Raw genomic sequence first — 25633 nt, 5'->3', positions numbered from 1 at the left:
GTGCATGAGGAAGAAGAGATAGATATATCTTCTCTTGCATCCATCGATCGTTCAACCTTCTGGGGATCGGAATTACTCCAACGAAGAACACGCAACGATCGTCCCATTGCTAGTGCGCTGGTTGATTCTCAGAATCCCAACTTTCGAAGAGGTGTCAGTAGAGGGTGAGTAAAAGATTGGTTAAACTGAATTAATTGATGAAATTTATTAAATATGAAAGTTCACTTTGATTAATTTAAAATTTTGATTTACATATATATATATATATATATAATTCAGTTTTGATTTTAAATTCTATCAATTAATTAAATTAAAATATCATCATCAATTGACTACTATATTATTAACAATCGATTGATATATCTAAATCTAATCATTTTTATACAACCCAAAAAATAAATCAGATTGATTCGATTATTAATATCAATTGATTAATGACATCATTAGTCAACTGATTAAATAAATAGATTAATATAATAAACAATTGAATTAATAGATTTCATATCAATTTCAAGTTACTCAATGTTATGATCCAAGAAGAGGGATGGGTCAAAACTCCCTACAAATTGCTCATGGATGACTTCTTGATGAATCAACAACTATTCTTTAGCCAGGTATGTCATTAATGGGTCGAATTTTAACAGTTTGGATGTTGGTGAGTTAGCTATTGGTGAATCATCTACCAGCAAGTTAACACAGGTTGAGTTGACAATTGATAGTCAGTAGTTGGAATAAATACTTTTTATAAGAAAGAAAAGACTTGACTCTTTATTATCAGACACCCTTGAACTCTGGCAGTTGTGACTCTTCATTATTTGATGCCCTTTAACATTATATTGATGATTGTGACTCTTCAAATGCAAGAAACAATCGTATCTCTTTCATATTTCTGACATAATTTTGAATAGATAACTAACCTCCACACCCAATGCACCCTTCCCTTACCTTTCAAAAAAAATGATAATCCCAGTAGTCACATCTCTGGAGGTGGTTGGCCCGGTCCCACGGAAGTTTCCCATCGACCACCAGAGTAAATCGGGAAACGCATACGGCGGCCAATCCGGATGCCCAGCATCCTTTGATTGCGTTCCCCATTTGGAGGAAAATTCCTGGAAAATTCCTGCAAATACGTCGTAGTTGGGGATCGAACCGCGGGTCACTGAGTTACAACTCGGATGTCCTACCGTTGCACCATTGCCTCGGGGACTTCCCTTACCTTTCAAGTTTGTATTGGAAATGACTCTTTCAATTACTTATCTAGTATATCTTTCATTTCAGCAAAGGTAGAATCCGTCACCTCAGCGGTACCACACGATCGCTTTCACGACTATCTGTGAGGAGGTAAATCGAAAAACTAAACTGACCACTACAAAAAAGGACATTGCCATCTAGTATATCTTTCCTAATTAATATACCCTTTGCTCTATAACTCCGAATTCTATTCGAATACGGAATATCCTACCAGCTCAATTGCCTTCTAACTCGCATGAATTTACATACTTCCTACTAGCTAGCCTACTTTTGAGCTTGGCTGAATGATCCTAAGCAATGTAATATTATCGAGTTCCCTATAAATGTTCCAACTCCTCTTGGATCAAAATCCGACTTCATTTGAATATATGTCCTCCTAGACTCAGCCGACCCCAATAATTGGAAATGTGCCACGTACAATCTATTTTAATCAAGTCAAATCAAGAGCTTTGCACATGGAAATTAGGTTGACTTATAATCCCTACATCATTAGATTTTGATCCTAAAATTTAGTCGGTTCATTTTTTTTAAATTTAATCGATTTTGATTTATTCAATCCGATTAATTTAATTTTAAATCAATTGGTCACTCCTAAGTGTATCAAAAAAAAAAAAGTTCGATGGCGTTGAAGTGAGGCCACCGCCCAGTCAGTGATAGATTAAGTAACGTTGACAAACCCAACTGGCGCCAGGAATCGACATTAATAGTAACGTTGACCAAGTCGATTGGTGACTCAGCGAATCCGAGCCGCCGGTCGATCTATGCTCGTAAATGATAATAATATTTTATTACTAGCAAGATGCTGAGCTGGACCAGCTGTAGTGATAATGGAGTGGCGGGGAGAAGCTTCGCGGGTGTTTCTTTGGGAGGGGACGAGGCGAAGAGAGTGACGTCGGTTGGAAGGATTCCGGATTTCCAACGGTCGCCGTCGCTGACCATCCGAAGAAAGCGCGTGGTGTTTGGGACCTGTGGGCGGCCGGCCCAACTGAAATCTAACTGTCACAAGCTGGGAATTCATCCCCCCATCACTCCACGTTAGTAAACAAACCACTGTCACTTAGCTGGAGATCCGCGGCATGGACGCATGCAGCCTGATCGATACCCGTCGCTTTGACTGTCTGCTCGTTCGATTCTAAAAGTCAATTTTTGTCCCACTTCCTTCCCTCTCCCCTCTGCATTCTATTGTCTTCTTTGGCCTAAGTACACGAGGAACTCAATCTACAAGTTTCAGTTCGACTAACGGAAAAGTCAAAGCATTTGACTGCAAAATGGCGAGAGGGTTGCCAGTCCCCGACCAGTAACCGGACCAACAGCAAATAGATCCTCTTCTAGATTCTCCCCCAATTATCCAAAAATATATTCCTAATATAAAAATTGATACAATTTCTGCCCCAAAAAAAATGTAAAAATCTTATTGGATATTGAAGCCTAAAAGACTAATATAGTTTTATAAAAAAAATTATGGTGCTATCAATCGATGAAAGTTGAAATTGATTTCAAAATCGAAATTTACGTTTCGCGTAGATAGATTTAGATTATTAATTTATTTAAAATCGATTAAGAGTACATGAGAAATTAATTGTTCAAAGTCAATATAGAATAATATTAATTGTTAATTAATGTTATATATAAGGAAGTGCATGAGAAATAGTTTCATATCGAAAAATTTTGATGGACTTTCTTTCCTTATTAATGTTGTTGTGTTAATAGAGTTAACACAAAAACTCATGTACTTTCTTCTCATAGGTGAGCACCACTTGTGAGCTCGCGGTCCGCCATGCGTGCACACGCTGACTGCTAATTGCTGATTGCTGATTGAGCGAATGGATGACAACCGTTGATCAAAGATGTAAGATGGATCACATGTGATGCGATTTGGAGCGTTAGATCGTAAAAAGTCGCAATATGATCACTAGTTATGAGGCTTGATTTGAAACGTCAGATCGAATGAATCATTGGATCCAGATCTGATAGCTGATGACAAAACGGGGATCTAAATGGTTACAACCTTATAGATCTGATGGATGAGATTAAGAGGACTTCTGAAGGGTTACAGCTCTCTAGATCGAACGACCCAAATCGATCCTACCCAAAGGTCACAACCACTTACCAAATGGTAATTTACCTCTTCTCTTTATATAAATAAATCCCTCTATATATTAGAAATATCATTGATTCTACTCATCCATAGAAGCATTCATCTCATCTTGTACATTCGGAATCTAAAAAACTTATAAAAAGGTTCACTAGTCTCGAAATTTAAAGTGCTACTATTCCGACACTAATATCAATTTTACGAAGATAACGTTGAACATTAACTTTGATGATATAATATCAATTTTCATCTTCTCCATACATTCACCGACCCAACAAAAATCTTATTGGATAAACATTAAAAGGGGAATTTATCAAAAGTATAAAAAAATTTTAAAGTCATTAGTTATTTTAATGAATATTTAGATATAATAATATTTAAATTTTAAAAGAGGGGAGGCCACCGCCCACGTGTGCCTCTGACACAGAATCTCAGTAAATTATTGCTATTTTTGTTATAGTTATTATTAAATAATAAAATAATATTCCATACTAAATTGAGGCCAGCTCAGGGCCAACAGACACCTGAGCGGAGATGGATTCCGTAAGTGTCTGTCCCTTCGGCTCACCGCGCGCCACCGCACGCCACGTCGCAATTTTAATTGGATAGGTGATGATGAATGCTGCCCGGGCCCACTGCACCACATAACTCCTCGAGAATCTTCGCGGAGTAAGCAAACGGTTACCTGCTTGCTCTTGACTTTCTCCAGCTGTCTCCGCGTCGAGAGCGAGTGCCATCTCTGCTGCCTGCTTCCCCGCCGCAATGGACACGAGACCACGAGGGAGGTAGCTATATATATGTGGCCGTCTCCGCTGAGCCAACACCAAGCAGAAGCTAGCAGCAGCCAAGGAGGAAAGAAAGAAAGAAAGAAACAGAGAGAGAGAGAGAGAGAGCATGGAGGGATTCAATTCTGGATTCAATTCGGATTCCGGCTCACCGTCGGCGGGTGAGACGTGGGACTACGAGACGGTGTCGTCGGCGCCGCCGAAGCGGCCGGCGGGGAGGACCAAGTTCAGGGAGACGCGGCACCCAGTGTACAAGGGCGTCCGGCGGCGGGGGACGGCGGGGCGGTGGGTGTGCGAGGTGCGGGAGCCCAACAAGAAGTCCAGGATCTGGCTAGGGACTTTCCCCACCGCAGATATGGCGGCGCGCGCCCACGACGTCGCAGCCATGATGCTCCGCGGCCGCGCCGCCTGCCTCAATTTCGCCGACTCCGCCTGGCTCATCCAGGTCCCGTCCTCCTTCTCCGGCCCGAGGGACATCGCCAGGGCCGCCGCGGAGGCAGCGGAGCAGTTTCGGCCCCGCGCCTCCTCCTCCTCCGCGAACTCCCCCTCCGCGACCGCACCGTCGCCGACGTTTTCCACGGCCGCTACCACTCCCTCGCCGGAAGAAGCAACTCCGACAGCCAGCGCATTCGATTTGATGAGCTACGAGGACATGGATTTAGGGTACTCTTACTACGCCGGCATGGCGGACGAGTTGCTGGTGGCGCCGCCGCTGCACGGCGGCTACAATTGGGATGACCTGGAGACGTGCGCCGATGTGCCACTCTGGAGCTACTCTATTTGATATGCAAGATCTTGCCCTGTGCTGTACATCAACGAATCTAAACTACTTGGGGGAAAATCTATCATAGATCGCTCACGAGCCCTGTTCCAAGATCGCTGAATTCCCAATTCCTTCCTTCTGGTAATTTTCTTCTCGGGGAAGGAATGGTCGCCGCCCGCATCAGGCCATTGGGTGTGGATAAGGCCTTCTGTTGACGTGGGCTCCAGCAATTCCTCCACATGGCTGCTGATGGGTCCTCGCCGGCGGCGGCCCTATCAGGTGACTGCAGCAGGGGATATTTTTGTCGAGAGATTTGAGTTCGTACACCTGTCCAGTCGACTGGACAGGTTTGTAAACTTATAAATGAGTTTAATAGATCTGTCAACTGTTTGACCACTCAATCAAAGTATCAAGCATCAACAGGATCAAAATCATCACATAAAAATACAATAAAATTCCAAATGCCAAGATCAGTTCTTAAAACACAGATGTTCCTCATAAACAACCAAGCAGCTAATCCACTGTATCAACAGATTGCCTGTGGCTGGCAAGAAGCTCAAGGCCCCCATCTATCCGAAGAGTAATCGAGCTTTTATATCGCACATTCCTCGACTCATCCTTCAACTCGAACCTGAAGAAATGGAGGAGAACTGCCGACACAATCTTCATCTGTAAGTAAGCAAAATCCTTTCCGAGGCAAATCCTTGGGCCTGCCTGTGGGAATGGAAGAGAAGGAATGAATAAGAATTGTGATACTTTTATCGAGTGACCTTCAGTTTTCTTACTTGAAATGCAGTGAACTTGAAGGGGTTTTCAGCTTGGAAAGCTCCATTCTCGTCGAGCCATCTTTCCGGCCGGAAGTCCTCTGCATCCTCTCCCCACAAGAACTTCATTCTTCCCATGGAGTAAGGCAAGTAGCAGATCATGTCTCCTTCCTTTATATCCCAGCAGCCTGGCAGCGTATCATCACAGAAGCATATTTTTGGATCCTTCAACATTGCAACACGACACAGTGAAGCTAGTCAGTGACCACATCACGTCCAAAACCCTAATGGAATGGCACTCTCACCTCAGGAATGGCAGGGTGCAGCCTCAGGGTTTCAGTCAGTGCTGCATGGAGGAACTGCATCTTGCTGAGGGCTGCTTCTGTTAGGGTTGAAGTGAAACCTGCAGTCATGTCCGTGCAGCAGTGATCTGCTCCAGTTGAATCCTCTACTTCTCGAGCCAACTGGTCCTGTAAAGAAGAATGCTTGCAGAGCATGTAGAAGAACCAAGAAAGCGTGATGGCTGTGGTGTCTCTTCCTGCTATAATTATGTTCAGAATGATGTCTCTCAGGTACTTATCATTCATGTTCTCTGAATCGTTCTCCTTCTCCACCAGGAACCTTGATAGCATGTCCTGCTTCCCAACCTGTAGTTCAATTCCATGCTTATAATTTGATTGAAATTGTTTTGATCGTTAAAGCAAGATCGGTACGCACAGCCTGATTTTGATTTTGCTGCTTAGAGAGCAGCTCCTTCTTGTTGGAGATCAATTTGTAGATGAACTCGTCGATGATTTTGATGTTCTTCCTCAGGGTGGCTTCTGATCCAACATTGAACAGCCTCTTGATCATCCATGAAGGATCGGCGTAGCGCCAGAGCACGAGATCGCCCGCCTCGTCGAACGCCCTCGCGAAGGCCTTCCCTTCTTCGCTCAACCCAGAAAGAGTGTCCAATTCTAAACCAAACCCAACCTTGAATATGGAATCCATGGTCGATCTCATGAACAAATCCTGCAGCAAAACAAAACGACGAGGTGCTCTAGCAAACGAGCAGTTTGGAAACAATTCCACACTGTTTTGTGATATTGACCTGGATGTCCACGGCTTTGTTGGAGCGAGCTGAATTGGAAATCGCCGCCGCAAGCTTGGCCGCGGCCTTTCTGAAAACGTCGCTGCTGAAGTCTCTCAAATTCTTTGTGGAGAACTCATAGCTCGAGAGCTTCCTCTGGTGCCGCCACCTCTCTCCGTCGACGGCGAAGATCCCGTCGCCGAGAAGGTCCTTGAGGTTATTGTAGTTGTAGAATCCCTGTTGGTTCATCCCATGCGTCCGCCATGACAAGATATCGATATACACACACTGATCGATAGAATACGTACCTTTCCATATTTCGCAAAGTTGGTTCTGAGGACGTGCTCGACGACAAGGGGATCGACGGTGTAGAAGTCGCTCCTGCTGCTGGGTCCGAGGAGCCGGAAGGTCTTGCTCTCGCCGGCGAGGTCGGTGTGGTAGTCATGGATCCTGTTGAAGTGGAGGAGTTGGTGCAAGAACGAGCCTTTGAGAGGAGGAAGTCTTCTCTTCTTCCCAAATCTGTGGAAGGAGGCAGCTAAGCACACAAGTAGAAGGGTGGCTGCAAAAGCAATGGGGACATAGGAGAAGAAGAAATCCTCCATGAACAGGAACGTGAGGATCCAAAAGCATCCCTGAAAGAGGTTGAAGAGGAATCACCGGAGTTACTCATCTGCTACAATAAATTCTGCAAGGCGACAACACAAGCCGATTACTTTCCAACCATGACGAAACCAAATTTCACATCAACAAGTCAGAAGAATAAAAAACAGAAAGACGTTCCAATATCAACAAGAAGAATGGATTGGTTTGTTTACCTAAGATTAGGTAGCTGCATTCATTCTTTATACGCACTTCCATCCTTCCTTTGTTGTTAAGTAAAGTTTGTTATTTCAAAAGTTTAGTTGAGATTTATGCTTAGTTTAGTTGAGATTTTACAAGATTTGAGTTGAATTATGAGTTAGAGTTGAAAGAAGGAAACAAAAACATATTCTTAATCTTTTTGACGATGGTCGGCGGTTAAAGCTTCCTCTGATCGCACTGCCTACTATTAAACCCCGGCCGATGCCATTAATGGATAACCAGAATCTACTCGAGAGTAGACGACGAAGCTAGCGGTGCCAAGATCCAACGGAATCTACGTGATTCTCGATCAAAGAGAAGGCAGCAGATGGCGGCGGAGAGAGGAGTAGGGGATGGCGCCGGAGGCGCGTCGACGGCGCTGTTGCGGGCGGACTGCTCGTGCCTGTGGGAGAAGCAGGGGGAGTACATGGATCGCCGCCGGGCCTTCCTCCGGAGCTACCCCTTGTGCCGCGAGCAGCCCCGCCGCCGCGTCCGGCGCCTCGTCTGGGCGCGCCTCCGCGACGCCCGCCGGCTGCCTCGCCTCTTCTGGGCTAAGCTTCGGACTGCCTTCGCCGGAGGCCGCAGCAGCGGGAGACGCCTCCTCGCCTTCCAGCTTCTCCCACACCCCAGCCCTCGCACCGGAAGCCCCGCCGCCAGGAGCTGGCCAAACTGGTAGGCGGCGGCAACATCTTCTCTGCTTTCCTTATCAAACACTTGGTAATCATGTATGTGATTGCTAAATAAAACTCTGCTTAGAATTTAATCAAACCTCTATTTCTCTACAAGAATCAAAACTGGAAGAAGATCTCCATGAACAAGAATGCTTTCTAATTTTATGTTGTAGATATAGAGCCCAATTTCTTGCTTTGAGGAAGTGAGATGAATGGAAGAACCGGTCACAACACTGATCGAGGATAACAACAAGAAAAAGAGATAAAAAAGGAAGAATCTATCTTCAAAGGGACTTTATCAAGAAGACTGAATCATAATGAATTATTGATAGGACCGTAAACTATTAATATTGGAGAAGAATATATCTATAAAAAGATCCTTTGGCCCTTGACAATCTGTATGATTGAGAAATCATTCATCTAACGACAGCAGGGTCGAGTTCTTATTTGAAAAGCTTAAACTATGAGCATGAATCTGAAACTGTATATTTATGATATTGCAATCACAGTTCGGGCAGAGATTTGATTGTTCAGGTCGCAAAAGTTACAGCACACAAGCAAACTGAAGCAAGCTTTATTCTCTTCGATCAAGTCTCTCTCTCTCTCTCTTTTGAATATACACATATCAAACGTTTTATATAAATAGATGGAAAAATCTGTGAGACACACCTGTCGACTATGACAACTTTTGCTTTCCCCCTTTCATGTTCCGATTTCTGCATATTTAAAGCTGAGGAGGAGGAGGTTGCATCTCGTGCCAAGAGCTCTCTGAGAATGCTTGGCTTTCTTCTTTGCTTGATGACCCATATTGCCAGCCATGGGCTTGGCTCTCCCAGTCTTTTATGGACAAAGTGGTGCCATTGAGATACTCTGACCATTTCAAGTCCTCTGGCTCGCCACTCAAGTGGAGTGGAACGCCTTTGTTTGGCAACAAGTCCAGCCATTGGAGGATGCCACTGTCAAAGAGAAGGCCAGAGCTTTGCAACTCAAACTGGCTGCCACCAGGATTTCCAGCCCCCGAGCAACGGAAGTAGGTCGAGGGGACCGTGTTCGAGATCGGCGAGACGACAGGTGGAGGGAGTGGTTCAGAGTTCCCGGGGAAGTGATTCATAGAGTTGGGGGCGGAGGAGTCACTGCGCATGGCTTCTGCAACTGGAGCTGCTGCTTCGACTGCGTGCGTGCTGGGGTTGATGCCACTCTGCATCAGCTTCTTCTTGATGCACGAGTTCCAGTAGTTCTTGATCTCGTTGTCTGTTCTCCCTGGCAGCCGGGCTGCAATTTGAGACCACCTGACAGTGACCGACGCCAAATCGTGAAGAAAAGATAGCCATAAATCAAGAGGAGCGAGCAAAAAATACTACTTGTTGCCCATGACTTCATGGAGCTGAACGATGAGGTCCTCCTCTTCCTGAGAGAACGTGCCCCTCTTCAGATCAGGCCTCAGATAGTTAATCCACCTCAATCTGCAGCTCTTTCCACACCGCTGGAGACCTGAAATGGTGCAATTGTTCATCAGATGAGAAAGTGAAGGTAAGCACATTTTAAATCTCCTACGAGAATTGAACCAGGACCTGCCAATTTGGGGACAGAGGTCCAGCTTCCATGGCCATACTTGGTGATGTGCTCCACAAGCTTCTCGTCCTCCTCAGGAGACCACAAGCCCTTCCTCAGCTTCTGCTTGTAGCAGCAGGACTGCCTCCCCATTCCCTTCACTTCACTTCACTTCACTGTGAGTTAAGAATGAGGAGGAAGCTGAACGAAAGGGAAGAGGGGAGAGCTTAAAGCAGCAGGAGGAGGAAGAAAGAGCAGAAGGTCACTGTCAAAGTGGTTTCGATTGGATTTGTGTGTTCTTTTGCTTTATTTCATTTTCCATCAATGGTTGCCTCTAACTCTTGAGCTGCGGGTGCGTGATGGTGGTGGGGCAATCGAGGAGCAAGGACCTTTTGACAAGTCTGAGAAGAGAAAATATCTGTCGCAGCAGCTGCGAGACGAGCATGGATTTGGCCATGGAGGAATCAAGTTCTAAACCTCATTTACTACTTGCAGATTCTCTGACAAAAGAGCTCCTGACTGATGGTTCGAGTTCAACTCCCAGATGAACTCCTCCTGTCAGAATCACTTCCCATTCCTTTCGTTTCGTTCGTTCACCATCTTTGCACAGTAGAACTTCACCTATCGATCGACATTAAAAGGCCCTACAATAATTCATGCAGTTTCTTGTCCATTTCTCTCTTTTCCACACCATGCTTAAACTGAACACAAGAAGCACCTTTCTTTGATTCCTTTGGAAGTTATTGTTAATGCACCACTCCCACTACCTTCCAATTCTCTGCCATGTTTTCTTCTTTAAACTGTATGTATTGTTACTGTATACACTTTTTGCAGTATTTGGTCGATCGATCTTCTCTTAGCAGATGTTCATTGGATTCTTTTACAAGGGAAATATATGAATCTATCTATTGACAATGTAATGCTCATTGTGAGCGTATATATAGCTTTTATTAAAATTAAAGTAATGTTTTCTTTTGGTTCTTTAATTAATTTATTATGCATTATATTGTTGGGAAGTAGAAAGTGAGCTTAGTAGGCACATGAATTAATTAAATTGACAAGGACCACGAAATGAATTGAATTGATTGAGAGAAGGTGGTTGCATTGCAATTGCAATTGCAATTGCTAAATGATTAAAGGAGGAAGTGATTAAGCTAATTATTTGCCACCTTTAATTAATGGTATGTTGCGGCTGGATTTGAAAAGGAAAAAGTGTGGTGTCTTTTTCATGATTATTAGATAGATATTCATTTATTCATTTCATGACAATTTGCCTTACAATGTTGTTGATAATTATTGCCAATATGATTACGATGCAGTGGCTTTATAATTTCCGAGTTTGATATTCTGCGCGACTCTCTCGTGCATGCCCGTAAGTGTCACGCGATTCACACGCGATCGCACGCCATATGTGACTGTCTAAATGTGGGAATGTACAGTATTCTGCGCCTAACCCCTGTCGCTACCGCCGCCCTTGCCGCACCATCCAACCACTGTTGCCCATTGCCTCGCCCGGGCGTCGATCGACGCGTCAAGCGACATCGGATTCCGGTCGGATTGTAGTTGGAATCCGATGCATTTGGCCGGAAACGGCACGCGCCACTGCCGACCGCGTTTTCGACCATATCGTGGTCGGATTCCGATCAAATCGTGGTCGGAATCCGTGCCACTGCCGGTCGTGTTCCGGCCAAATTGCATCAAATTCCGGCCACAATCCGACCGGAATCTGACGTCGCCCGAAGTGCCAGCAAGTGGCGCGTCGATCGTGCTCAAGCCGACGGCCAGAATTGCCGAACGGCGCGGCAAGAGCGGCGGCAACGACGATGAATCGGCTGTGTCACTCACGGAATCGTGCAGCGCAAATCGCGCAGAATATCAAATCTCTTATAATTTATATTTTAAAATTTTATAACTCACTCATACTTTTGATAAAACTGCAATTAAAATTGCCACATGAATTTACTTAGAGATACACGTTAATCTACAAGGATATTAAGATTTCTTCTTCCTCCTCAGCTCTCATCTTCTCCTTCTGCCTCATGATGAACTCCTTCGCTCTCTCATTGACGTCGTTTTTCCCCTGGCCGGAGGACAGCTGAGGCTGCCCTGCCACGCAGTACTCCTCGGTGGAATTATTAGGCTTCGATTCTTCTTCTCCCTCGCAAGGTATTCCAGGCTGCATCACCGGCGGTGGGTATGGGTGAGTTTCAAGGTGGTCCTTGTCCGGATTCCTCCTCCTCCTCCTCCTGCCGTTGCAGAAGAAGCAATTGCCCATCCAAGTTGATCAATTCCGGTGGCGTCCAGCTTATCTTGCTGAGTGTGGAGTGCAGGACGGAGAATTTATAGTCGAGCGGGGAGGCGAAGTGAATTGGAAGAAGGAGGCGTCGAGGAAAGATTATAATATGAATGATGGAAGAGGGCGGTCGGGACGGTGATTCGGAGGACCGACGTCGGAGGATGCCATGGCTTTTCTGGTCTTGACTTGTTGACCGGTCAACGGTCTGCGTGAGTCTTGTAAAGATGATGATGAGCTTGATTTTATTTATTTGTAAATTTATAGAGTTTCTTTTAAATTTAATTTAATTAACTTTATTTATATTAAATGAAAATATTTTTTTTAAAATATTTTCGATGCCCTTCGATTTAATCCATTGACTTTGACAATTTTCAAAGTCGTCCATCTTGCAAAGAGAAGAAACCCTAGGCGGAGTGATTTCCGATCCTGTTCCTCGCTCGGCCGGCGCTTCGTCGTCAGCGTCGTCCTCCTCCTCCTCAAGACCCCACAGCGGAAGACTCCTCCCCTGGTCCTCCTTTCTCTAGACTTCACTATCGACAGCCCTCGTAGCGCAAACGATCTGCGGCACAAGGTCATCCATTTCCCTCCCTTAATCTTAAGTTTTACGTTGTGTCTTTTTGTACCCTTGCAGATGTTTTTTCCCTGTACATTGCTGACCCGCCCACTTCTATTTTCAAAGTCTCCAGTGTCCTCGTACCCGACATTTTACAAGGACAAAGAATTGTTTTTTTTTTCCTTTATGAATGAAACATGCGAGTTTGCATCTGCATCTACGGAGGTGATCTCTGTGTTGTTGAATAGGTCATGGTATTTTGGTTGAAAGTACATTTCATGCTGATGCTGAGAAATCTGCAACGGTTGGAAGAGTATTTGTAACAAGCCGAATAAATTAAAATTTTCGAATGCATATGACTATCTTATTTAAGTGAACATGCATCTCGTAGTTTCATAGGTCAGACGCAGAATTCAGATTTAAGATTAGATAATAACTTATTGATGCGGCAAATGTTATGGACGGTTGTTCAATGTAAAGTAAATTTACTAAATTTGAAACACAATCAAAATGTTGCTCTTTGTTTGGAATATAGATTATTACACCTTGTTTTTGTGCCATAACAATAGCGCAGTGTCCTTTGCACTCTTCCTCAGAATTATGTTGAAAAGGGAACTCCTTATTTAATTTCTTCACTGTTCTCCTCCTTCCAATTTTTCTTTGAAAAATTCTCTCTCTGTATTCAGATCGTATTGCCTTCTGCCTTTATGTTTTAATTTTCTCATCATCCGTTAAAATTGAACTCTATTTACTTGCTACATATATTCTGCCTAGATGCTAATAAAAACAGAAACAATACATTTTCTTCTTGCAACCTTTGTCTTTCAATGGAAATGTCATATTCTTAGTTTTCTATGTCCATCAGACATCAAGTTGTGCTATCCATCTTCAGCAATGCACTGAAATACAAAAATGTCTTATATTTTGCTTTGCCCAACAAAGGGTCAACCTGTGTAGATATATTGTTCTCATTTTGCTACATTAGGTAAAGGGTCGAGCTATGCTATTGATCTTTCCTCTAAGACCGCTGAGTGTTATCTTTTCCCTTGATTTATTGCGTACTACTATATGCTCTGCTTCTGGATGAAGCCCATAGAAAGATATGTTCCAAAGATGTTTCTTTATCCTCTTTCCATCCTTTCTCTTTATCCTTCGTTTGTCAATGTGCTGATTTGAGATTAAAGACATTATTATTCGTGTGTTGATTTGAAGTTGTAAGGAGCAAAGGTAACAATGCCCTCTTATGTACTATGTAATTGGGTTTTGACATGCAATGCTATATACATTATTTATTCTCTCTCATTTGAGTTAATCCTTCTTTACAATTGCGTTTCAAGTTCTAATACTGAAACTCATGCATGCAGGTTATAGCTTTTGCTTACTGATACAAGATGGTTAATGCAATAAAGGGCCTCTTGATTTCCTGGTTAGATCCAAATGTCAACTTATCCATTCTTTGTTGTTGCAACAGACTTTTTAAGCAATAGTAATTTTTCCTGGTATTCCTGTTAGTGTACTCTACTTATCCATTCTTCATTGTTGCAACAACACTTTTTTTAAGCAATAATAATTTTTCCTTGGTGTTTCTCAGTTCACTATTCACTTTTGGTTTGTAGTGATATCCCCATGGCACAGTTTATTATCAGCTACAATGCTTCCCTGCCTCCTTCCCAGAAGTTCATCTTACATGTGCTTGACAATACACACATATTTGTGCAGCCTAGCATGGGTGAAATGATCCGAAGTAAGATCTCAGAGTTTAGGGATCTAAATACCTACGAGAAGCCGGCATGATTCCCTTTCAGCTATTTGGTAAGACAATAAATTGGCACATGAACCTTATATTATGGATCAGTCTCTTGTTATTTTGTGTGAAAAAGTGCGACGATTAGTATGAGCCATGCATTGGCTGTGCTGAATAATAGGATCAGTGTTCCAGTTCCAGCTTAACTTAACTAGCTTTTAGATCACTACTTGCTATTTCGTATGTCAGTTCTGTTATATGTACAATTGCTTTCTGATATAAAATGCAAAAAAGAGCAATCTTATAAACCCTAGTTTGTGGAAAGCCATCGTGTAATCACGCTATCCGCGCCGGGGAGTTGTTACTGCAATGAGGTCCAGTGAAATGCTGAAGAATGAGAGTTTCTGAAGGGGCAATGTTTCAGGACTTTGAGATGTACCATTGATGTGTTCGATCAATTGCTTCACAGCCATGTTATGATTTGAGGAGTTCAATTACTTGCCGACTTGAATAAAGGAATGAACTTTTTATTTCTTGGTTACAACAAGATACGATGGCAACATAACATGCAGGAAAAGCCAAGCCAAGCCAGAAATACAATCAGCAGCGATACATAAATAAATTGGTGTGTTGGAGCCTCTCAGAGCATGCTATCCGCTCGAGATGGCAGTCTTCTGAAGAAGTTGCTCGGCACTGAAGGAAGCTTGCTGCGGAACCTTGGATGGCGGAGCATGTAGAGGCCAGCAACCAGAGCCACCAGCCGGAAGGGCGCGACATACAGAACCACAGCGGCACAGAGACAGAACAAGATGAACAGGAAAGTGGCTCGTGGATCCCTCCAACTCAAGAGAGACTGCAGCCTCTCCCCTTGCGTCGCCATGTCTCCTACCACCGTCTGTATCCTGCCAGCTACGCTGCGTAGCCTGTCATACCTGATGTGAACCACGTCGTGGGGCTTTGAGGTCGGGAAGGTGTCGAACTCTTCGTCGAGCTCGTCTGGATGCACTGCCTCTGCCCATGATAGCTTGGTGTCCATGTGGGGAGGGGTCCTGGGCCTGTATCTGTAGTTCCACAACCCGATCATGAACATGTAAAGAAACATGGTGGGAAGAATCAGCTCCGGATACCAAACTAGTATCAGGAGTAGCACATGAACCAGAGCAGTCGTTATTGGGTTCTTCCATTGGCATACGTTTCCAAACCATTTGAACATGCTTATGAGGCCTGAGAACAGTGACATGATCCTGAAGAAGTTGGCCTTGCTCCTCCTCATGCTCCACATGTGAGACTCCACGTCGAGCATGTACTCCACCACCTCCCTCCTGAGTGGTGGCTCTGCCCTTCCGAGTCTTGCTGCAACAATGCTCATTGCCTGGTACCTGAGACTGTCCAACTGGTTCACTGTGAATGGGTGCAGGTAATGCATCTTGGGGAGCAGCGGGTGACTGTAGAGATGAACCATGTTGGCGAATGACAGGCAGGTGAACCGAATTGCCAGTTGAAGCTCTCCCATTTTCTTCACTCCTGAAGGTTGGAGGACGATCAGGGGGTACTTGTGTCTGTATAGTTTATCAGTCTCCAGCGTTGAGAGTCTGATTCTGATCTTTCCTATCTTTGTGTCTCTCGGAGCAGGTCCACCTCCGCCATGGCGATCGGCACTACCAAGGTGGCAATTGTCGAACACGCCGATTGTGATCACTGTGCAGGGATCGAACACCTCCCATGTGTACTGCTCGTTCCAATTTGGAGTGAATGTGCCGACCATGGTTCTTGTTCGGACCCATTTCTGTCCATACTTGGCAACGCAGTAGGCATCTGTGGTGCCTCTTCCATCCTTCATCTTCATCGGGAGCAGATCCTTGGCAGCTAGAATCCCAACCTCCAGGATTCCGACTGGTGGTTTCCAAAGTTGGCGGGATGTGGGGCGTTGATCGCTAATGTACATTGTTGATTCATCCATCACATGATAAGCTCCTTCAAGGCAGACTCGCAGGTGGATCCTGCTCGCAAACCAGAACTCCCTTCTTGTGTCACCTTCCAACATCCCTACTCTGAATTTCTCCAGGTCAAACCACTGTGACAGCACCATTGGACGGTAATCCAACCTTTTCTCGAACAGTGTCAATGGCAGTGCTGTCTTACCCAGCACATCATCCTTCATTGGGCTCACCCGGTCTTCGACAGTAAGCACTAGCTGTTCTTCAAATGGCTCTGCCACCACAAAGATGAGATCTTCGTTCCAAAGTGGATTAGCTGTTGCTGTCTGACAAATCCTGGTCTTGAGAACCTGATTTCCAACTTGAGCTTTCACGAAGAGCTCAGGGGCTCGACCTCTAGCATTTGATTGAACATCTTGCGCTTCGATCACATTAACTCTGAGGTACCATAATTTCGGGGAGACATAGACCTTTGAGCGCATGTTGACTGCTCCTTCTCCATTGACAGAGGCAGCATCAGAGTGCCATGCCTCTGGAAAAGCCTCATCTGCCTGTGTTCCTATCCAGACTGCGAGCATGACTTCACCCCTCACCTTCCCTCCTCCTCGGCGGTCCTCCAGCAGATACCATTGTGGAGCTAAGGGACTGTCAGGAGGGACTCTGGTCGGCACTTCATTGAGATCGAACACTACCTTTCCCATGTAGTCATCTCTACCAATCATCTCTTTGTCCTTTACGAAGACCTCCAGCACTGATGATTGGATTCGCTCCTTGGAGAATGCAAAAACCTGGTTCCATTCTGGGCTGGCCTTGCTCAAGTGCCTGGTGGTGCCTTTGTAGTTGCCCAGCTTCACCTCGACGTAAGGGTCACAGCTCATGGTGATGGGGTTGGTGGGTAGGTCTTTGGCTTTGACAACTCGCACATAGAGATAGTACATCTGCTCCACAAGGTCGTAAGTGCTTGTGAGCTTGTCATTGCCACCTCTGAACCAACTAAGGACTTGACCTTGGCCGGCTGCTCCGTTTGGCCGTCGCTCACCAAACAGTGCATTTGAATCCTTCAGTTCATTTTGCTGGTAGTGGCTCATTCTTGCTGGTGATTGCTTCTTCTCTTTTCTTCCTTCCTTCCTTCCTAGTGATTGATGTTGTGTGTTAAGATGAGTGAAAAAGCTGCATCGGCAAAAAATTTAGATCGTGATTATTGTAATGCCGTTCTCTAAGACCATCTACAATTCAACTGCAAAGAAAATCATAGAGTTCTTACATTCAAGAAGAAGTGGGCATCAACCTTTGAGGTCCTCCAATAATGCTTCTGAGACGAAGTCAAATTCAATGGAAGTCTGATAGGTTACTGTCTCTATTCTTCAGTATGAGTATCTTTAGCATCCTAGTTTCAACTTTCAAGTCCCTAAATTCTTGTTCTGCGTTACCTTTGCCTCCAATGGCTGCAAGGAAGCAGCATGTTGCCCCGAAACCTGCTACCCAAGCAAAGTTGTCCTATAGCAATCCTTGGCAGCTCAATGTGAAGTAAGGAATAGAAACTGTACTTGGTACCTTACCTGATGCATTTATTGAAGGAAGCTTTACTTCAAGGTAAAGTCAGTATGAATCTTTCAAAGTATTTTAATAACTAAGAACAATATGAATTGATTCTTAGGCTTTCTACTCATCTCATTTTATGAATAATCAAATGGCTACTGAGAAGCATCCAGGCTGGTTGTGCTTGAATTGAATCTGGCTATGTTATTTCAGTTTCATTTAGAAAATCACTGCAATTTAAACTTCATCCAAGCATTCTTTAGATGCCTTCAGTAATTCATTTTCTCTGTTTCTTCCTCACTCGATAACTTCTTAGTTTTAGCAAACATTCAACTAAGGAGCTTTAACCATCAGCTAATGCATATATATTTCTGATGAAGAATCAAACAATTCAATGAGTTGCATGCTCCCTTGATTAAGCATATTATGACAGACGTGCAATTATTTGCAACTTTTTTGCTCTGAACCATGATTAAATATGCATGTCCTTGGCATTGGGATCTTTCATGTTTCCCTCTTGATGACATAAGGAATTAGAAGGCATTACCTTGTGCGTAAAAGCTTCTTCCAACTAGTGGCCTTTTAGATACCTTTATTCCTAGAACAGCTGTGATTGTGAAACATCATGTAAAAACAGTATTCATTGGGATTTAGAATGAAAGTGCTGTCCTTACTCATTGAATATCCATTTTCATGTTTCCTCTTGATTACTGAAAGAATCAGTAGTAATGAGCAACAGATGGACTTTGTTGCCTTTATTCCTTGTCCAGCCTACTGTAGGCTATGGGAATATATTCTGTTGCACTCCAACTCTAGGGAGTAGTCTGAGTTTGTAGATTTTGTAAGATCTAAGTCTAGCTATGGCTATGAAAAGAAGCTTAATGTTAACTACTGGGCTAGCATTTTCCTTTGACACAGACAATCATAGATTCCTTTGATAATCTTGTTCTGAAGATCAAAACTTTTCCTTGCTCAATGTATCCCAAGATGGCATGCTCTAGCTAGATGTATCAATAGGCCATACCTGGCTAGCATGACTTGGGCCTGAGATCGCGGTCGCACCGAACATGCAAGATTGCCACCCCAAGCACACCACAGGTCTGAGCATTTAGGGCCTGAGATTGCCTGATTCAGGTCGCACCGAACATGTGGGACTTGTGTCATGCCCGGACCGATCGATGCGTCATCTATCAAGTCACAAAGTGGGTTATGTTCGACTCGGTCCTATATCATTCTCATGCGATGCATGTTGGGTTAGTCCAAAAACAAGTCCAAGTCCAAAGGGCGTGTTAATGGTTGGACCGCCGGGAACTGGTAAAACATTGCTGGCAAGGGCAATAGCAGGAGTGCCATTCTTTTCTTTGTCAGGTTCTGAATTCATGGAGATGTTCGTCGGAGTTGTTCGTCGACGAGATAGACGCCGTGGGGAGGCAGAGAGGAACAGGGATCGGAGGTGGAAATGACGAAAGAGAGCAGACGACGTCGAACCAGTTGCCGACCGAGATGGACGGCTTCAGCGGGGACAGTGGGGTGATTGTAATTGCCGCCGCCAACCGGCCGGAAATTCTCGAATTCAGCGCTGCTCAGACCAGCAAGATTCGATCGACAGTTGCGAAATATTTTCCAAATTCACGGAGCTGGCTGCTCTTTGAATCAATCTCCAGCGGCGTGTTTGTGTTATGGACTCGTAGATCTGCATGAGAATCTTGCATCGAGTTTGCTAGTTCATGACGCCAAATCCAACAAACACTCTTGATCCAAGTCTCTAACATCAAGTTAGATCATTTGAGACTTGGAAGGTAGAACCATCTTTTTTTTTTTAAATTTCAAAAGATGAACTTTTTAATTTCTAAAAAAGGGAGTTGGTAAAAGAAATAATTGATCCACCGTAACGGGCCTATCATAACGGACTCCTACATATTGTCTTTGTAACAGTTTCGTTCCTTTTTAGACTTTTATTCGCCTCCCACCGAAGCATCAAATCAAAGCACGGGATCGGCGACGGAGAGCCGAAGGCATCGTCGTCGCCGGCTGCTTCACGCAAACTCGTGGGAGCGATCGTATACAAAGTAGCGTATCGCAATGGAGGGGGTGGGGGCCCGTCTGGGCCGGTCGTCGACCCGCTACGGGCCGGCGACGGTCTTCAGCGGACCTGTGAGGAAGTGGAAGAAGAGGTGGATCACCCTTGCCGCCCCCAATAACTCCGCGGCGGTCAGAGCCAATGGCAACGCCGCCCGATCTCACCTCCTCCTCTACAAGTGGGCCCCCGTCTCCTCCACGCCCGCCGACGGCGCCGCCCAACCGGAGGAGCCCCCGCCGAGGAAGTTCCGATACGTCCCGGTAACTGCTTTTTTTTCTCTTTTTTAGAATTGCGATTTCGTTTCCTGCTATAAAGTTGGGTTTTTCCCAGGATACAAGCAGTAATTCTGGTTTCCCCTCTTTCTAATGACTTTGAACTTCGATCCATGTCTCAAGTTTGGCTTTTTCTCGTGGATGAGGATTAATTTTTGTGGTTAGGTGCGATTTGGATACTGTTCTTGGATTGTCGCTACCTTTAGGGTTTATCATAGCTTTCCTTCTATCGATCTGTTTTCTAGGATCAAAGATCTGATCTTGCTGTTTAAGATCTTAATTTGCCTGTTTAGACCTTGGCCCGTTCCTATTATGATAATATTATTTTCAATGATATAGTCTTCTATGAAGTTTAATGAAGGGGCAAGATCCCTTCAAGATCGGTGTATGTAGCTGATTCTAAATAATTAGGACTACATGGTTTGATGAGGAGGATCATGATCATGAATTCATAATCATCTCCAAGAATAGGAAATCAATTATAGAGCATAGGAGATAAAAACAACTAAGACAACCAGAGCTTCGTGCAGTTTTACTATTGCAATAAGTTTTCTATCAAGTATTTTGACCTGGTTCCAAGGTTTTTGTCAAAGTAAGTTAGGCATTAGAAAACCTTTATGTGAATTCTTAAGGCTATAAATTCCACTAGGCATATATCCTAAATTAGGTCCATGGTTTAGCACATAGATTTTCCAATCAAAAGGATACCATCATTATAGTACTAGCAAAATTTAGCACATAGATTTTCCTGAAATTTAGTGTGTGGTTCATTTGAACTAATATACGCTATGAGATCAAATGTGGCTTCTGTGAATGAACTAGGAACTGTGACCAACTTAGCAATTTCATTCTTTCCCCCACATGACTGGAATTTGTACCATTAAGTGCAAAGCATGTCCTAAGATGTATCTTAGCGTGATAAAATGTTTGTATCATCTATTTAAATATAAAATCTGATGGCCAGCTTGATGAAACCTACTTTACCACTCTTAATAAAACTTTGGATATGATCCATCTATGTTAGCCAGTTCAACAGTTCCTGTTTAAAAGAGGCTTGTGTACCGGTTAGATAAATTTGTTTTTTTGTCAATTTTCTTTGGGAAGCTACAATATAATTGAAGCTCCAAGGTTTACATTTTTTATTTATTTTTCTGTGACCATTATTTCAGGTTTTCTTTTCACACTCAACCTACAGGTCATATTTCAAACCATGATTCTGTTTTTCTTGGTTAATAAGGAAAGCCTATTATTCTTTGCCCATACCATTTCCTTAATCAACATAAAAAAGGAAATTGAACCATAATACAATGTTCATAGCTCATGCTGGTATTGATTCCTCTGTGCATTTAGTTAACCTGACAAAACACATTGAACACAGTAATATAAAAAGTTCAAATTATCAATCTAAAATTGATTCTGGTCATTGATTGGAAGATTTTATGCTAATAATAACCTGTGTTAACACTGGTACTAGTTAACATAGGTTAACTGTGCTAATGATAACCTGGTCAAAAGTTGTCTACTTGGAAGTGGAGGGGAAGGAGAGGTAATTGCATTCATCTCTACCATCCTCTTCTCCATTCAATTGGGAAAGGTGATGATGGTGGTTGATATCTGAGCACGGTCAAGCAACCCGCCATGCACTGGTGGTGATCTAGCCGTGGCCTGATCTGATCTAACAACCATCATGCTTTGGCAATCTTCCAGCGATGAGATCTAGCAGTCGATAGTGGTTTGACAGTCTCATCTAACCACCACTGATGGTCTGTTGACCGACAGTGGCAGACAGTGATGGTCCAGTGGTGAACATGTGATGGTCTAGTGGCAGCTGAAAATGACCTTAGTTCTGGTGGTGTTAAGCAGTTAGTGACAAAAAATGGTATAATGGTGTTTTATCATTTTCTTCTTGCTCTCTTCCGATGCTGTCCATATATGAGCTGATCAATTTTGGAGGAAAAGAGAGACCAAGGGATGCCTCCTGATCACTCCATAGTCAAGTAGCAGATGCTCCTCATCCTTTTCCACTCCCTTCCTCTCCATTTGACTCCCTTCTCCAAGCCATCACTACCCAACTACCCCACGGCTGTTCTAGTAGTATGGTTTTCTTATCATTATTTTGGACTTTAGAGCACACTCTTGCATTACTATATTCCATTCACTCATAATCTATGGCATGTAAATTGTCTAAATTAGTACAGCAAGGATGTTATCTTTCTGTCCAATTTTTGTCCTTCTGTAGAACTTGTTAGTTTATGGTTATTAGATTTTTGTGACCAATGCAGATTGCTGTTCTCGAAGAGCAAAAACAAGAGGATGCTGAAAATCTTGATGAAACAAATGAACCTAGTGATGCTGACCCTTCCTCACAGATAAATCAGAATGTTTCTTCCAATACAAAACCTGACATGAATGACATTGTAATGGGTGAATCTGTGGCGGTAAATATCTCTGATATCATCTATCTACTACTTTCTTGGTTGATTTCCCTTATGGTGACTGGAGTAATAGCTCATGAAGATGGATGAAAAGATTTAGTATGTACCTATGATTATCTAAATCTTGTTGTAAAAGTTTTCATTTAGGATTTATTGGTTACATAGACATAGATCATTTTCATTTCACCTATTTCTAATGCTTTTACAATAATTAATGTTTGTCATGCAATGGATGTTTGAAAACTAAAGTTTCCTTCTAATTTACCTGAACAAGATAAAGATGAACTGATGAAGTGATGATATAAGATTGTTTCACAATGCTAGTAATTAGGTATTCATTTAGGAATTTCATTTGGTAGTGTAGCCAGTCCATTTACTCAATGATTGCCTGAAAGGATGCTCTTAGACTATGTTTACTTCAATATGAAAGTAGTGGAGAAAAGGATTGAATGACTTTTTCAAGGTAGTGGAGGAAAGGATTAAATGATTATTTCATCCTCATACTTCGATAATTATTATACTTAAAGACTTTGACAATAAAGCTCAATCTTTCTTATTAACAATGTAAAAAAAGGACAATCCGATGCATAAAGCTCCTGCCAATGCGGGGTCCCGAAGAAGGATCGGACTATATTTTTATTAACAATCACTTCCAATTTTCTAGATTTTATTTCAAATAGTGATCATTTTTAAATTAGGTTTAATTCAGTTTCAGTCATGATTATTTTTTTTCTTCAAATTATTAGTTTTCTTTCAGGTGGCAATTGATTGCTTTACTTTTCTTTTTTTTAGAACTATATTTAATTGGGTTAATTGCTAAATATATCATGTTCAATCAACATATTTATCCTGCAGTATCTGAAATTGTAGTAAATCTATTACGCAGAAAAAAATTTGTACAAAATTGTTAATTGGTGAAGTGCTTATATGTGGCATTTTTCCATGTCATATAGGATATTCCAACAAAACATAATTATAGGATATTCCAATAAAACATAATTGATGAAAAAAATAAAACCTTGATTCCCCATCCTAGTGTCATTCACCTAATCCTCTACCCTCATAGCTATCACCTCCTTCATTTGCCCAGTGGTGCCCTTGCCCCACTATTTATCATCAATGATCTCAATCTGCTGAAACTCAATTGGCAGTGATAGGATTCTATTTTCTTGTCATGTTTTTGTTGGAATATAATTTATGATATGATTCTATTTTGTTTTGTTATGTTTTTCTTGGAATATACTTGATGACATGGTATATGTATTAAGATGACGATTTGACACAGAACATGTCAGCAATTTTCAAATGAAAAACTATTGACGTGATAGATTTGTGCTATTTCAGATGTGTTAGAGTTGTCAAAACTCATAAAATACATGATATATTTAGCTGACACTATTTAATTTATATTTATGAGGTTTATAATCATTTTTAGATTTAATCCTCTTATGAGGGACCTGAATAGAGTTTCTGGACAGTAGAATGGAGTACTAAGATCAAATAGTATAAGGGTAAAATAGCAAAATTAATTTTTACCCTTTGAATTTTCTTTCCAAGCCAACAACATAGGTGAAAGGGATCATCTACTCTTCTTTCTCCTTTCCATCAACCCAAGTAAACAATAGGGTAGGGATTATGATTGTTTTTTCTTACCTTTCCATTTCCCTTCACAGCTCCTTCAGATTTCCTTTAAGTTAACATAGCCTTCAAGTAAACAATAAGGTTCTCCATGCACTAATCTTTTATTGGTTTTTTAACTGAACCTTTTTGTTGCACTAGGCTCGCGCTAAAGTAGTTATCAGTTTCCTTTCTAAAATATGATGCACTTACTTTATTGTTGCATTCTATGTACCACTCAATCTGCCTCAGTTGCTTTAAATAATTACCATGATCAGTCATATTCTGGACTTGGGGTATTCTTCTCCTGTTGGTTGATGAAATTTCAGGTTTGTCCATTTTTTTGTATGTTTGTTTAGGCGTCACATAATTTTCTGAACATTTTTCTTGCTGATTTATATGTGCTAAGAAATCCCTTATCGTCCGTTTACTTGGATGAAAAATATGGGGCGATGAGGGAAAATGATACAGAATATGTACAAAGTGATAGACGGATCCTGAATCATGTTTTTTCGATTCAGGTTTCAGATACAGAACAAAATTCAGCAGATGATAACAACCTAGCTAATTTGGACTTGAATTTGGGTTTGAAAGCTACTTACAATGAGAGAGAAACAAAATCCAGAAACAGTGGTCCAGATGAAGGCGATCAGGTGGAGAAAATAAACTCAGGCGAGGACATTGAAATGAACAACGGAACGGATTCAGAAGTGCCAAACAAGTTGAAGCGAAAAGCTGTGACCCCTGACCTCGAAATGAGAGTCTGATCTATCATGTCGGCTTTTGGTGTCATGCTGTTTGGCTCACCTTCATTGAATTGCAAGCTGCAAACGGATTCTTCATTTCTTAGTTTGCTGCTTTGAATCCTGTTTGGTTATTGGTAGCCAAACCATTTCGAGCCATGGAACTTCTTTCTCTCTGATTGAATTTGTATCTTGTTATGGATTCTTTTTTCATTATCATGTACTGATGGCACCATTCAACTTCTAAGAAACTTTATAACATTTTGCCTTTTCCCTTACAGTGTGCAAGGATATTAAGAAACTTCAAAAAAAAAATTTCATGTTTTTGTTTCCTCAGTTTTCGAGCACTCTGCCTTTGCATTGTGCAACCACAAACTAATGGTGCCACCCTGATACATTAAACTAATGGTGCCATTCTATAAAAGAATAACTTCAAAATTTAGTCATCTTCTCGAAAGAGTTTTAGCATGCTTTGCTTGTATTCCGAGGGTGTTTTCACCTTAGGAAAGTGATAACAAGCATCTAAACCATCCACAAGTTTCATTCTTTTACTTTCTTCCTTGAGAGTTTCAATCTTTTCCTTTCTTCCAATACTGTACATTTATGATAACAAAATGGGTGATGTGGT

At 42.5% G+C, this 25633-nt stretch overlaps 6 protein-coding genes and 1 pseudogene across 6 annotated transcripts; 4 read left to right on the top strand and 3 right to left on the bottom strand.

Moving 5' to 3' along the window:
* The first annotated feature begins 4157 nt into the window (after positions 1–4157).
* LOC141840946 (dehydration-responsive element-binding protein 1E-like) lies at positions 4158–5290 on the top strand. Its single transcript, XM_074729050.1, has one exon. The coding sequence runs from the start codon at positions 4241–4243 to the stop codon at positions 4913–4915; it is 675 nt and encodes a 224-aa protein (XP_074585151.1). The 5' UTR covers positions 4158–4240; the 3' UTR covers positions 4916–5290.
* A 35-nt stretch (positions 5291–5325) lies between these two features.
* Positions 5326–8353, bottom strand: LOC141840945 (cytochrome P450 704C1-like). The gene is made up of 7 exons (XM_074729049.1): positions 8337–8353; positions 7036–7412; positions 6749–6964; positions 6376–6669; positions 5964–6305; positions 5680–5883; positions 5326–5608 (listed from the first exon to the last, which is right to left on the bottom strand). The coding sequence occupies exons 2-7, from the start codon at positions 7327–7329 to the stop codon at positions 5408–5410; spliced, it is 1551 nt and encodes a 516-aa protein (XP_074585150.1). The 5' UTR covers positions 7330–7412; positions 8337–8353; the 3' UTR covers positions 5326–5407.
* LOC141840947 (uncharacterized) lies at positions 7611–8344 on the top strand (annotated as a pseudogene).
* A 374-nt stretch (positions 8354–8727) lies between the features above and the next one.
* On the bottom strand, positions 8728–10155 carry LOC141841233 (transcription repressor MYB4-like). Its single transcript, XM_074729375.1, has 3 exons — positions 9810–10155; positions 9600–9729; positions 8728–9527 (listed from the first exon to the last, which is right to left on the bottom strand). The coding sequence occupies exons 1-3, from the start codon at positions 9940–9942 to the stop codon at positions 8963–8965; spliced, it is 828 nt and encodes a 275-aa protein (XP_074585476.1). The 5' UTR covers positions 9943–10155; the 3' UTR covers positions 8728–8962.
* Positions 10156–12456: 2301 nt separating this feature from the next.
* On the top strand, positions 12457–14690 carry LOC141838570 (general transcription and DNA repair factor IIH subunit TFB5). The gene is made up of 3 exons (XM_074726081.1): positions 12457–12656; positions 14003–14064; positions 14255–14690. Exons 2-3 carry the CDS (start codon positions 14030–14032, stop codon positions 14430–14432), a joined length of 213 nt encoding a protein of 70 aa, XP_074582182.1. The 5' UTR covers positions 12457–12656; positions 14003–14029; the 3' UTR covers positions 14433–14690.
* A 332-nt stretch (positions 14691–15022) lies between these two features.
* On the bottom strand, positions 15023–17407 carry LOC141838569 (FT-interacting protein 1-like). The gene has a single exon (XM_074726080.1). It carries the CDS (start codon positions 17405–17407, stop codon positions 15023–15025), a length of 2385 nt encoding a protein of 794 aa, XP_074582181.1.
* A 2420-nt stretch (positions 17408–19827) lies between these two features.
* LOC141840007 (uncharacterized) lies at positions 19828–25278 on the top strand. The gene is made up of 3 exons (XM_074727886.1): positions 19828–20198; positions 22493–22648; positions 24784–25278. The coding sequence occupies exons 1-3, from the start codon at positions 19941–19943 to the stop codon at positions 25027–25029; spliced, it is 660 nt and encodes a 219-aa protein (XP_074583987.1). The 5' UTR covers positions 19828–19940; the 3' UTR covers positions 25030–25278.
* Positions 25279–25633: the final 355 nt, after the last annotated feature.

The sequence above is a fragment of the Curcuma longa genome, chromosome 11, assembly GCF_044706935.1.
Source record: "Curcuma longa cultivar G26 ecotype Majalengka, Jawa Barat chromosome 11, ITB_CL_G26_1.1, whole genome shotgun sequence".
Lineage (NCBI taxonomy): Eukaryota > Viridiplantae > Streptophyta > Magnoliopsida > Zingiberales > Zingiberaceae > Curcuma > Curcuma longa.
Note: the sequence above shows the minus strand (reverse complement) of the source record. Positions and strands in the feature narration are given on the sequence as shown.